Genomic DNA, 12,421 nt, shown 5'->3' with positions numbered 1-12,421 from the left:
TTGTGCACTTAAGGCACTATGTTTCAGTGCGCAACCAATATGCCATACACACTGAAATGTGAACACTGAAGTGCACAAGTGCACCGTTTGAGATTCATCACAAGACTACCATGACATCACAAGCAGTGAACACTGTTGGATATACGCACTGTATAAACTCACAGTTAGTCTATTGGCAATACAGTAGATGAAGGCAATGAAGGTCTCTTCACACCTAGGATTATGAAGTAAATTGATGATTGCAGGCCAATGCTTGCATGGTTACCACCAGACCTAATCACAAGTGAGATTGTCTTTCAGATTGAAACGATTGTGTAGAATCTAAGGCAGTATGGGAGTTCCCAGGCTAGGCCAATGTAGGGCCATTGATATAAATGAACAATTGGGATGCAACAGCAGCAGTAGGCCTACGGAAATGTTTGTGTCATGAAGTAAGCTCATAGCCTATACACCAGATTGCTATAGGGCAATGATTCCCAACCTGTGGACTGTGGCCCATTAGACCAATTTGGTGGGTTGCAAAGGTATTGCAAGTGGGCTGTGAATCACTTTCTAAAAATCAAAGTAATATTGGTTTTACTTTCACACACATGCGTGCATGCACACTCACACACAGACATAAACACACACACTCACACCTCTCCTCTCCTGAGATATTGGATATTGCTCAAAAGCAGAGAGGGATTTATGTTTGTGGTCAACCGTTTACCGTATTTCAGTTATATTGTTTATCGAGCCGGAGGTGGGCTGCGAACATTTGTGCGATGTTCAAGTGGGGCTCTCCGGTTTGTTTGTGACCCAGCACAGGATGTGTTTGTTTACTCTGCTTTATTGGAGTAAACAGGACCAAGCTGCTTGGCTGGTTACCACCAGACCTGAGATTTCTTTCAGATTGGAATGATTGTGCAGAACTAAAGGCAGTATGGGAGTTCCCAGGCTACCAAGCTGCTGCACCAACCATGTGTTCTACAGACTTCGATGAAGGAGTGTCCAGAATCCAGCCCTTATATGAAAAACAGAATCCACCAGCTGTTAGCTGACCTTTTTGCTTTTATGGAAGTGAAGGAAGACATTTTCAACGTGTAGTAGAGAAAGAGGGATAGCTGCTTCTGTGGGGTAAATAGCATACGAGTTCAGGGACTCATCTGTGTCCAATAGCAAATCTTGAGTGGAAGGGCCTCCGCACATCGGTTCTGTGTGGAGCACTTTTGCTTCCGGCAATTTCAATATGGACAGCTTCCAAAAGCCAATTATCATACAGTATGCTGGTACACGTGTAATTTAGCAGGGTTGTAAAGATAGGTATATTCACTTACTAGACCTGTAACTCCCTACTCACACCAGGAAATGAAATAATTAAAGAAAACAGGATTTCATCATTAGCATTTTCATTTACTCTTCTGACATTTTCTCAAAAGTCCTCAAGGTAAATGTAAGAATTTTACATATCAAAGATTGTTTATCGGTATAGTTTATCTTTAAAGCTAACACAATACTGCCACCATGTGGGCAATTGGCAGTGGTGCTGAAAATGTACAGTGGTGCTTGATAATATGTTTTGTTATAATGCTATAGTAATTATTATATAATGAGTACATATTTATCATGCGTACGTCCAATGTGTGAGACATAGGAATTATGGTGTTAAGTCCTCTGCAGCCATGGCAGGCCATCAGTTGTTTTTCTTCATGTTTTACCTCATATACACACAGACAGTAATTCTATAGATTTCCATCTTCTTTGTCGGGCATCTGAGTCAAATCAATTACAGCAGTCTGGTCTCTTTCATCTGTTATCCGCTGTGAATATTAAATAGAAATGTTACCATTATTTGTAATACTGTTCTGTCACAGTTGCAAACTAAAGAGCTTCCAATGTTTACATTGTAACCTGTGGTGTAAATTCAACACTTTGAGAGTACTCTGGGACTAAATACAATATAGAAGATGTCAAATCCACTCTCTAAGTGTTGAATTAAGATTGCATTATTTTACTGTGCACTGTAAACTACTGTCACATAAAATTAGATTAGTCAGTAACATTTTCTCACCTCAGTTGGGCGATGCGGTAGTGGTGGTGGTGGTGGTGGAGCACGTGGGGGTGGGGTTGATGAGAGTAGGCCCAAGTGTGGGGAAAACACCTGTGTCGGAGGGGGTCTGGATCCGGGGAGAAGGGCTTCGAGCCTGGGCCTGGGCGTGGGCGTGCGAGCATAACAGTAGATCTGAGATAGCGGTGTCTGTGTCTGGCTGGCGTGCCTGGTAGGCGTGGGGTGTTGGAGCAGTGCGGTCTGCTGTGTCGGCTGACGGTACTGATGGTACTGATGCTGGGGATGCGGATGCTGATGAAGATATGGATGTGGATATGGAGGATGCTGCTGTTGCAGGTACAGATACTGTTGCTGATGTGCATGCTGCTGATGCTGCTGCTGTGGTTGTTGGCATGGGGCAACGCTGGTGGCCGCGGGAGTGGGGATGGGGTTGGGTGAAGTCGTCCGCATGCCCAGTAGAGAGAAAACACCCTTTATCGTCTTCGTGACGATCAGGTTGCGCAGTGTGTCTGTGAGGACAGTGCGGGCATGGCAAGATGAGGGGTCGGGGATCTCAATGCCACGCCACGCCCCTGACAGAAGAAAGGAAGTTGATTGGGGGAGGGACAGGACAGGGAGTGCGTTTTAATATGCGACCTTGCCTCCTCCACTTGCCTCCTCCACTTGCTTCTCGTCATGATGACATCTCTGACAACAGCATTATATTTCAATATCTTGCAAAAGCTCAATTGTAAAATCTTTTTCTCATTTGCAATTGGGATGGTGAATGAAAAACAGTCCCTCAAAAGTTGTTGTGGCGAGGCTGACAGCTGGGAAACTTTATCGTTTTCTCCACGGAGGAGGGGCCAGGAGGCGGAACGAGGAGACAAGCACAAGTGGAGGAGGCAAGGTCACATATTGGGATGCACCCTAGATGTCATTAAAATGAGAAGACAAACACCTTAAGACACGATTGCAGGCATACACAACTGTACCCACATTTAATGTAATATATATCGTGTGTAAACAGGTGTACTTTTCCGCTGACTTGACTCACAACACATTCAGATGGAATGTGTTCCTCAGAGGGTACACCAAATCCACTGTGAAATTTCTGCAAGAGTTTGCAACTTGCCAGACCGCCACCTTTCAAATTCCATTCATTCACACTATAGAAGACCACAATAGAATTTCAAATTCCAAATAAATAATCAGACAGATTGAGCCTGTCGGATTCTAGCCATCGTCTTCACCACACACATGGACCATTGGCATTGCTCTCAAGCACAACTTAGTCACATACTGAGTGAAAAGTACATTACTTCTCTTTTCCTAGAGCCCTTTAGCTGTTACTTTCTACATGCACACACACCTACATACAGACCCACACATACCAGATACCATATCAACCTTGGGTGTTTTGAAAGGTGCTATATAACATCAAAGTGAATGAACAACACATAGCCTAACATAGTCACACGATAAACACTTAGGGTTTTCTTTTGCCTTAAGACATGTAAAAGTTTTTATCTCTTACCTGACATGTTTCGACGGTGTTACTTCCGTCTTCATCAGAGGGTCCATCTGAGGTTTTGGACCCTCTGATGAAGACGGAAGTAACACTGTCGAAACATGTCAGGTAAAAGATAAAAACTTTTACATGTCTTAAGGCAAAAGAAAACCCTAAGTGTTTAAGTTAAACAGTTAGACATAATGAACTTTATACATACACACACGATATACAGTACCTGGAACAAAAGCCATGCTGCATCCCGCTGTCTCGTTCCCTAGGTCTGGGTCTGGGGTCAGTGGAAGCTCCACAGGGGCTCCGTGTGAGCCACCAGAGGTACTCGGCAGAGCAGAGTCGCCCCTATCCCTCATCGTTTTCAGCAGTATCGCTATCGGCACACGTTTGTCAGTGCCACGGGCCATGGCATCACAACTAGATCCAGGGCCCCCTCCGGCGGCTCCATTCAAAGGCTGCTCAGTAGGGTTCAGAAGCTCCTCTGAGGTCCTCACTAATGTACCAGCAGAGGACGTGGAGCTTTGTGGGGGCGCTGATGTAGAGGGCTGGCAATATTCAGGCTCTTTTACCTCCCCATCCAGCTCAGCTACCATGGCGTTGGGTGGGTCAGACATCTTGCTTTGTGGGCTGCTGCTGCTCCAACTGCTGTTGGTAGTTGTTGAATGGGTGACACTGGGTGGGTGTGGTCTCTGGGGACTGCTCGAGTTACAGCTCTTTGGCTCTGTCTCTGACCCTTTGGTCAGTTCACCAGTGTCACAACTCTTCACATTCCCATTGGAGGCACCACAGCTCTCTCCAGGCTTGGCGGCCTGGTGGTTCAAGATGGAACTGGTAGAGGAAACTGCCTCGGTTTCACTAAGCGTAGAAGGACTCGGTTCAGGGCGTGACACAATTTGGATTTGGCAGGCAGTGGTGTCGCCTGAGGGGGCCGTGGATGTACCGTCGTCTGCATGAAGTGGGGGGAGCTCGGCCTCAGAAGTGATTTCCTGCGTAACGAGCTGGGCTGCTGAGCCTGTGCCGGGAGCCTGTGAAGGGCTTTGCTCTGCTGACATTGCCTCAGCCGTGGCAAGCTTCTCAAGCAGATACTTCTTTTTGCTCCAAGGCTCTTCCTTCTTCCTCCTCTTCTTTTCTGGCGCGTGGCCAACTCTTGGGGAGGGGGAGGAGGAGGAGGAAGATCCTCCCTGCTGAGCGGAGCTTGTGGAAACTCCGCCTGTGGCCTGTGACTCGTCCCCATTCGCCGCTAAATGTGTTTGCTCGACGTTTGACTTCCTCTCATCACTAGCAGCAGCCTGCATGACTCCGCACTCGAGCGCCGATTCACCTGAGGCCTTGCTTTTCCCACGTCCACCCTTAGAAGGGTTGTTTGCGGAAGAGGACTTAGGCTGCTTAACTCTGGGCTTCTTCGCTGAACCAGATCCCTCGGTGGAGGTATTTTTGAGGGCGCTGGGCAAACAGGTCTTTTCCTTCTCTTTTTTCTTTGCAGGAGTTTGTGTCTTTTCAGGATGACTGCTAGAGGAAACAGAGCGCGGGGTGGATGGTGATTCACAGACTTGAAGAGGAGGAACACGGCTCCTTGGGATCAGGGCTGAACTTTTGACCATCTTTGGTCTGGGAGTGTCAGGTAGGGGATTTTGTTTTGCCTTTGCCGATTTAGGTTTTGGCTCTGTTCGTGCCGTTCTTTTGATAGCGTTGTGCTGCTTTGCTCCCGCGCCCTGTGGCCTTTTTGTGTCGATCTCCAACTGATTTGAACCACTGCTGGTGCTGCTACAGGAGCTTTTAGGTTTTACAACAATGTTCCAAGCTGGAGCTTCTACATTGCTGGCCAACTTAGTCCCACCAATGGAGGAAGTGCATGGAGTGGAGGGGAGGAGAGCTTTCACAAGGGGTGAATTAACATGATTCCTTTCCGTCTTTACCACGGAACCCTTGGCTTTGTTGGCAGGGCTCTGAACTCTTTTGTTTTGCACGGGCTTGTATGGTGTGCCGCTTGTTAAGGCTTCTCCAAAATCCCCAACACATGCCGATTTCATAGAGCTGGGTGTGCCAGGGGACCGACTCTGGTCTTGAAAATGCACATGTTTACGTGGTGTGGTCTTCGCTGATGATGGTGAATCACTGACGTCTCCTTGAGCATTTCTGGCCTTCACCTCGTTTGGTCTAGCATGGCTGGAGGAGATGCCGGGAGTTTGACCTCCTCCTTCACCGTGTGTGCCCTTGCGTCGTACGGCCTTTGATCGTGGAGAACCGGTGTCTCCCAGAAACAGGTCTATGTCAAAGTTGTGTGAGGCTCCCAAGGACCCAGGTGTAGCAGAGGTCTGCAGGGGGTCTGGCACAGCTGTGGCTGTCGCAGCAGTGGTAGTGGCCATCGCAGTGGCAGTGGTTGTGATTGTAGTAGGCCCAGGGACAATGGTAGGACCAGGGGTGACCATCAAAGGTGCAGGAGAGGAGGACTCAGAGCTGCTTGTACTGTTGCTCTCTAGCTTTCGACTCCAGGATCGGCATGATGGTGTCTTACAAAGGACACCGCTATCTTTAGTAAGGGCTCGATCAGAACATTGACGCCATTTCCTCTTGACTGTCCGACATGTCGCACTCACTTCCTCAGGGCAGCCCTGCTGATTCCCTGAGGGTCCTGAAACATGACATGATAAAATAAATTAATTATGACAGTAAGTTATTCTAAGTTTAGGTTCATGACATTTGCCAGATATTTTTTTTCCATAGCTGTCTTTTTACACAGCTGAAAACACCACATTGTAAGCTAAACAAATATGATACCAGAGATTATTGATGAGGAGGAGACTCATTTAGAATAACTACCTGACGTGAGGGTCTAAGCTGCTATCATGTGGCTGTCATGTCCCTTTAAGAGGCTATTGGCCCTAGGACACTAGAATCGATCCCACTTTGTTGCTTAGTGACATATAATATGCTTTTCTTGGTTACCATATATAAAATATTTGATAGTACTCAACTAATCTAATTCATGACAAAGGTAACTGATCAATAATACTGTGTGTGCACTACATGTACAATCGTTTTTAAAATTCTGTAAAACTAACTAAAACCGGTATAAGATTTCGGCGGCATTTTTTTAAACATAAGTCCCAAAATGCACTGTTGCAAAATGCTGGCTTACATAACATGCTGAGATATTATTAACCTTACCATCTGCTTGGGCTCCTTCTGCAGGTGGCTCTTCACCAGCAGAGTCTCTGCTCTGTGAAAAGTATGAAATAAAACAGTCAACCTGTAACGTCAAAACAGCACTGTCATTTTGTACCGCAAGTAAGAGTTTGTTTTCAGTTTTGAGCGAACAAGGTGTAATGCTGAACTGCTCTTAACATCTCGAGATGAATAGAATGCGTGTTGGTGTGTCTTAGTTTTCTGGGTCTGTGGCTATTGCATGAGTATGACACATTAGTTCTTTATACTGTCAGCCCTGCCGAAGCTTGGCCATTGTGAACTCATTATTTACCCTCTGCAGGGCCGCTGACAGCTTTGGCTGAGCCCAGGACAAAGTCATCTGAAAGGGCCCCCCACGCCCCACCCAATACATACAATGTAATGAGTATCCAATTCTGGGCCCCCTCTTTACCTGGGCCCAGGACAACGGAAACCTTTGTCCCCTTTAGCAAGGCTAGCACACTTTACTTTGAGAAATACCCATTGTGTCATCGGACTGAATTTGTGTTATGGGCAGAAAGGGACCAACTGTGAAGTCACCCTTAGGGTGATGATATGCAAGGCAACCTTTCAGCAACACATTTGGGCAACAATACTATAAGCTTTTATTTGGACATTGGACTGGCTTATCACTTTTATCGGTAGAATTTGGATCAGCAGTATACAAATCTTCTCATCATTTTACTGAAAAATCAGGAGCCAATCATGGCATTGCCCAGCAACATAGCTCAAAAAGTTGCAATGTCTATCATTACCTTGAGCAGTGGTGTAGTCTACATAGAAGGCGGGTATACGGAGTATACCCACTTCTAAATTCCAGGGATTTCAGTATACCCACTTAAAATTGATTGATCCATTGTTTTGAATAGCACAAATATATAAGCTTACAGTATACCCACTTCAAAAAAAATGCTCAAATATACAGTATACCCACCATAAAAAGTAGACTACACCACTGACCTTCATGAACTGTACCCTCCCAGTTCCACTACTAAGCTACAGCTTACCGTCTGGCACAGCTGCTGCAGCCTGATCTTGTGGTACTGTAGTCTCTTCTCACCCCGCAGGGTCTTGTACCTCTCCAGTTGGTTCCTGTAGTGCCGGGTACGGGAAGTGGTGACAATGCGACGGTACGGCAACGTGTCAGATGGAGGAGAGGGGGAAGAGTCTGAGCTGGAGGAGCTACAGAGCTGCAGAGACCTCACAGAGTGTGCCACCGACGGACTCTCAGCGTTGGTGCTCGAAGGCCCCACTGTTCTGCCGTGTGGCCCCATGTTCGATGTGGATGGTCCCGCGGATGGCCCTGGTGTCACTTTCCTGGGTGTTGTGGGTGTAACTGGACTACAGACAACATCCTGTTTCATAAAGTATTTGATTTGGGCTAAGTCTGGTCTGAGGGGTATCTGACCACGTGCAGGCTGTCTCGGTGGGTCCTCAGTGATACGTGGTGTGCTCGCCGGCCTGAAACAGTTTTTCTGGAGCGGCACATTTTGTCTTCTCTGAACAGGTTTGGTGCTTTTTGGTTGAGATGCCATGGCCTTTGGATTCCACCTTGGAGTCACATGGCTTGACAACGCCTGCACTGCTTGAGCAAGGTTCATGGACATGGGTGGGTCCCTTCTGATTCCAGCACTCCAAGATGATTGAGAATATCTGTCTGCTGACATGCATTATGAATAGAGGAAAGTGTTACAAAGGCTGTAGGCCTAAGGCTTTTGCATTTTCGTGTTTACAGAAATAGTCTACTATAGCCTACTTATAATCACTTATGGTGTAATAAAGTATCTATAGCATGGTTATGCCAATGTTGCTCACCATGTCTGTGTGAAATGTGGGGTTCATCTTCCTCTCTAAAAGAAAAAGCAAGCTCAGTGAAATTATGCATGCTGTGGGCTATTTTTTTTCACTCTACAGTGCACACGTGCGTTATGGGCATCAAAAAATGGCCTTAACTCAATACTAAAATAGCACCCACCATACCAGGCTGCTCTATAGGCTACAAATGCATTTCTTTACAAGTAGGCCTAGAGAACACTTAAGCATACGAATAAAGAAAAGCCAACCTTTTCCCTATCTTCTTAGGCGTGTGTTTTGGCTTCATTTTTTTCATTCAGATGCAGAGGACGCTCTGCTAAACTTCACCGGCAGCTGTTTGCTTTGAAAATGCGTTGACGTGTTCATTTAAAAACGATGCGCGGTCTCGAGAGTTCTACAGACCCCCGTGGCTATGGACCCACATTCCAGAATCGCTATCTTTACCAAAAATTTCATTCTGGAGAACTACAGCGTCTCACAAACATTCCATTAAAAGTAAACACGGAGAGAATTGCCGTTTCTTTCAATGTGAAGTCAGGCTAAAAGTGCGGCCAATTAAAACGTCACAATTTTGATGTTGACCACCGATATCTGGACATGTGCGCCCAGTGGTGTAGTCAACTTTTTTGTGGTGGGTTAACTGTAGGCCTATATTTTGGCTTTTTTTAAAGTGGGTAGGCTATACTGTATATTTGTGCTATATGTATATATACTGTATATTTGTGCTAGTCAGTTCTAAATAATGGATTCTAGCCTATTAGCCTAGGCCTACTGAAATCCATGAAAACTGCGTATAGGCCTACCTGCGTTCTACGAAGACCACTGTGAGCGCCACATAGCCTATGAAGGTCTGGTTGTTCACTGCTTGGGATAGCCTGTGAGCTCACTCTTTAGGTCTAGCCTAAGTAAAATTAATTTGAGTCCATCAGCAGGTTTCTTTCAGTAAGAAGTTCTTTATTTTTTGTTTTATTTATGTTTTATTCATTTTTATTAATAGTACATTTAAGCAGAGGATGAAATTAACCATGAAAAGCACATTTTTGCGCATTAGCCATGACCAAGTTAGATACTCTAAAATTTGAATTTCTCTGGCTCCACCTTATAGCCTATACTAACTATATAAAATATAAATAGACCATCTTTTATCGTTCAAATGCATTGTCTAATGCTTACCCGCAAAACTTGCAACATACAGATATATTAGGATCTGCATACTGAATATCCATAAAGGGAATATCTTTCAGATTGATGTGGATGGCATTGGCTTTTATGCAAACAAACCACACAGTTGGCAAAGTAACCTACTTGAATAATACAAAGTCTGGACAACCTTGTTCAGCAGCAGTGTTTCCTTCCCTTCAAGGTTCGCCTTTACACCGTGGCATCCTCTCCCTACCTCAATGATAGTCATCAAGCTATGTCTAGTGTCTTCAGTCCCATATTATTCCAAAATAGCATTTTCACACCGTCTTTACTCTTTCATTAGTACATGAATGCTGATGTCATTTCTACCACAGTGATGTGCAGTATTCGAAAGCTTATTCAAAACAATGCATACTGTATATATATATATATATTTTTTTTATAAAACCTATAGTTACATATTTGATTATAGAGCCATGTAGATGCAGAATTACTTGCATGAATACAGTCATAGATTTAGAAAAAAAATAATACTAAAGTGGACACGACACGCTAAACAAGGACAATGATGTTCAATGTGTGGCTAAATAACTATCTCGTATAAACCGAATTTTCAAATGTATTTTCCTCGTTTCACGTGATTTAATGTGTCTCTTCACATTTACAGTTTTAAGCCCTTTCTTAAAAGAGATGGGCCAGGTGTCCACTGATTTACTGATCTACAGTGACTGGCAAGCACAGGTCTAACTACCAAATATGGCTGGTCGGCTTTCCGGTCCTGTCAGCCAAGGAATCGTCTATTGGTGTAAGATACCCCAAACCCTGACTACCCAATGGGGCACCGAAGTCATGCCCTCTACTTCCTGGTTCATGGGGCAGGGGGAGTCAAAAAATAATTACTGGGCTTAAAAATGAGTGTTTTTTTGGCACCAATCCAAACCTTAGACCTCCACCTATGCACCACAAATCCAAAAATCACTAATTTTCAAGCCCAGTAATAATTTTTTGACTCCCTCTGCCCCATGAACCAGGAAGCAGAGGGCGTGACTTAGGTGCCCCATGCAAAGGAGTGTGACCAAGTTTGGTCTCCTAAGGGGGCGTTGTCCCCTCTGTCTTCTCATTCTGTGGCATTTGGTGACGGCTTGCATGAGATGTGCGCTACCGTGGGTTGCACGAGATGTGCGCTACCAAACGTCTCCTAACCGAAGGTCTCCTAAAGGGGCAATCACCTGACGACACAGGGATACAGGAAAAATATGGGCTTGATGTATCTTAATCTAATAGGAGGATCTTTGCTGTCAGCCAATGTCGTGTCCACTCCAGTGTTTTTTTTTCTAGCTCTATGAACACATCACTCTTCTCCACCACCCCACCCGAGACCCCCATGTTAGGATTATCTTATGAGCACTGCTTTGGTTCTTAAATATACAAGAAATCATGTGGTACGTACTGTATGCGAACCGAGGACAGGGTTTGGAGCAACACAAATTCATTGGTGTACTTGAAATTTCCCGAAATAACCAGAAAAACACTGAGGAACTCACTAAGGTATACTGTAGAAAAAACACTTCACTCTTGTAACACAAAAACAAAAAAATCTTTTGTTTTCTTTTTGTTTTGTACAGGCTTGATTTCTTTTTTTTCCAAAACGTTGCTGATGAAATTAAGCGGTTTGCCCTCCTCAGACCCAAGAGTCCAGGGGCGGGGGAGTTTGTTCAACCAGACCAACAGCTGGCCGGCTGCCTCTGATGAAGTGCCTCTTCTCATTGGCGTTCTGCACACACACACACACGCGCGCGCGCGCACACGCACACACACAAACACACACACACACACACAAACATGGGCGCAGACACACACGCACACACACACACACACACACACACACACACACACACACACACACACACACACACACACACACACACACACACACACACACACACACACACACACACACAAAAACACAAAAGAGAATGTATTTTTTAAAACATAGTACCATATTGCATACCACAGTACCTTATGCAAGTACATGTATATTGCGAAAAGAGATACTTAAAAAAAAACTCAAGACATCCTCATGGATCTTTTTCTATGATGATTTAACACCATTCGTCTCCCACTATTTCTCCCACTACTGTATCACAAACATGTTACAGTATTTTTTTTTTTTAAAAAGGTCATAAAGTGGCATGAAATGATAAATGCACCCCATTGTCCTAATATATATAGTACACTACAGTACATACATTATCTGCCAGTGCTCAGCAGACCCTATTGCACTGTGGGCCTATTCAAGTTCTGCCGGCTTCATAGATAATGAAAAGGGCTTTAGTATTCTCTCTTTCTTGCTCAGCTATGCCGAGGCTTTCTAGTGTAAATCTGTGGGAGGAAAACTGTAATGTGCACATTCATATTTCATTTTCACTGCATCTAACATATTCTGTCAGATGTCATGAAGCATGGTGGCAGCGGCACCAGTACTACCTGCAACTGTTCCCGTTCCACCATATGACTCGGAGCCTCCGGCAGTCTGTCGCCCTGGTCCACGCTGTAATACCCATCTGTGAGTCAAACCAAGAAACTTGTCGTCAGTCCAGAGCAATATTGCTGTCCAAATGTGGAAATTGGCAAAAGGCCCCACCACCACCACAACAACCGTGCTGTTCCCCATTCATGTCTGTCTACCCATTTAGGAAGTGTTTTAAATCATTCATTGATTGAGT

At 44.9% G+C, this 12,421-nt stretch overlaps 2 protein-coding genes across 3 annotated transcripts in view; both read right to left on the bottom strand.

Moving 5' to 3' along the window:
• Positions 1 to 1,371: 1,371 nt before the first annotated feature.
• Positions 1,372 to 8,897, bottom strand: LOC134459355 (mucin-5AC-like). Of its 2 annotated transcripts, none has more exons than XM_063211682.1 (7): positions 8,801 to 8,897; positions 8,553 to 8,587; positions 7,745 to 8,397; positions 6,720 to 6,771; positions 3,775 to 6,183; positions 2,051 to 2,619; positions 1,372 to 1,799 (listed from the first exon to the last, which is right to left on the bottom strand). In XM_063211682.1, the coding sequence occupies exons 1-7, from the start codon at positions 8,845 to 8,847 to the stop codon at positions 1,722 to 1,724; spliced, it is 3,843 nt and encodes a 1,280-aa protein (XP_063067752.1). In that variant the 5' UTR covers positions 8,848 to 8,897; the 3' UTR covers positions 1,372 to 1,721. The 2 variants fall into 2 exon arrangements, with proteins under 2 accessions (XP_063067752.1, XP_063067753.1); XM_063211683.1 differs by having other exon boundaries at positions 7,745 to 8,394.
• Positions 8,898 to 10,703: 1,806 nt separating this feature from the next.
• arvcfa (ARVCF delta catenin family member a) overlaps positions 10,704 to 12,421 on the bottom strand; it is an 80,540-nt gene continuing 78,822 nt past the window's right edge. The window contains exons 20-21 of the mRNA XM_063212777.1: positions 12,183 to 12,259; positions 10,704 to 11,469 (exon numbers count right to left, since the gene is read on the bottom strand). Coding sequence (XP_063068847.1) covers positions 11,377 to 11,469; positions 12,183 to 12,259 — 170 coding nt within the window. The 3' untranslated portion in view covers positions 10,704 to 11,376. The remainder of the gene's footprint in view (positions 11,470 to 12,182; positions 12,260 to 12,421) is intronic.

This window comes from Engraulis encrasicolus, chromosome 12, assembly GCF_034702125.1.
Source record: "Engraulis encrasicolus isolate BLACKSEA-1 chromosome 12, IST_EnEncr_1.0, whole genome shotgun sequence".
NCBI classification, from domain to species: domain Eukaryota; kingdom Metazoa; phylum Chordata; class Actinopteri; order Clupeiformes; family Engraulidae; genus Engraulis; species Engraulis encrasicolus.
This window is presented reverse-complemented; position numbering and strand designations above follow the sequence as displayed.

Bases quoted from the DNA above. Each gene is read 5' to 3' on its own strand.
- LOC134459355 (XM_063211682.1), bottom strand. From the start codon at position 8,847: ATGAAAAAAATGAAGCCAAAACACACGCCTAAGAAGATAGGGAAAAG. The intron at 8,398-8,552 runs GTGAGCAACATT...AATGCATGTCAG, and splicing joins CCACATTTCACACAGACATG to CAGACAGATATTCTCAATCA. The intron at 1,800-2,050 runs GTGAGAAAATGT...TAATATTCACAG, and splicing joins TACCGCATCGCCCAACTGAG to CGGATAACAGATGAAAGAGA.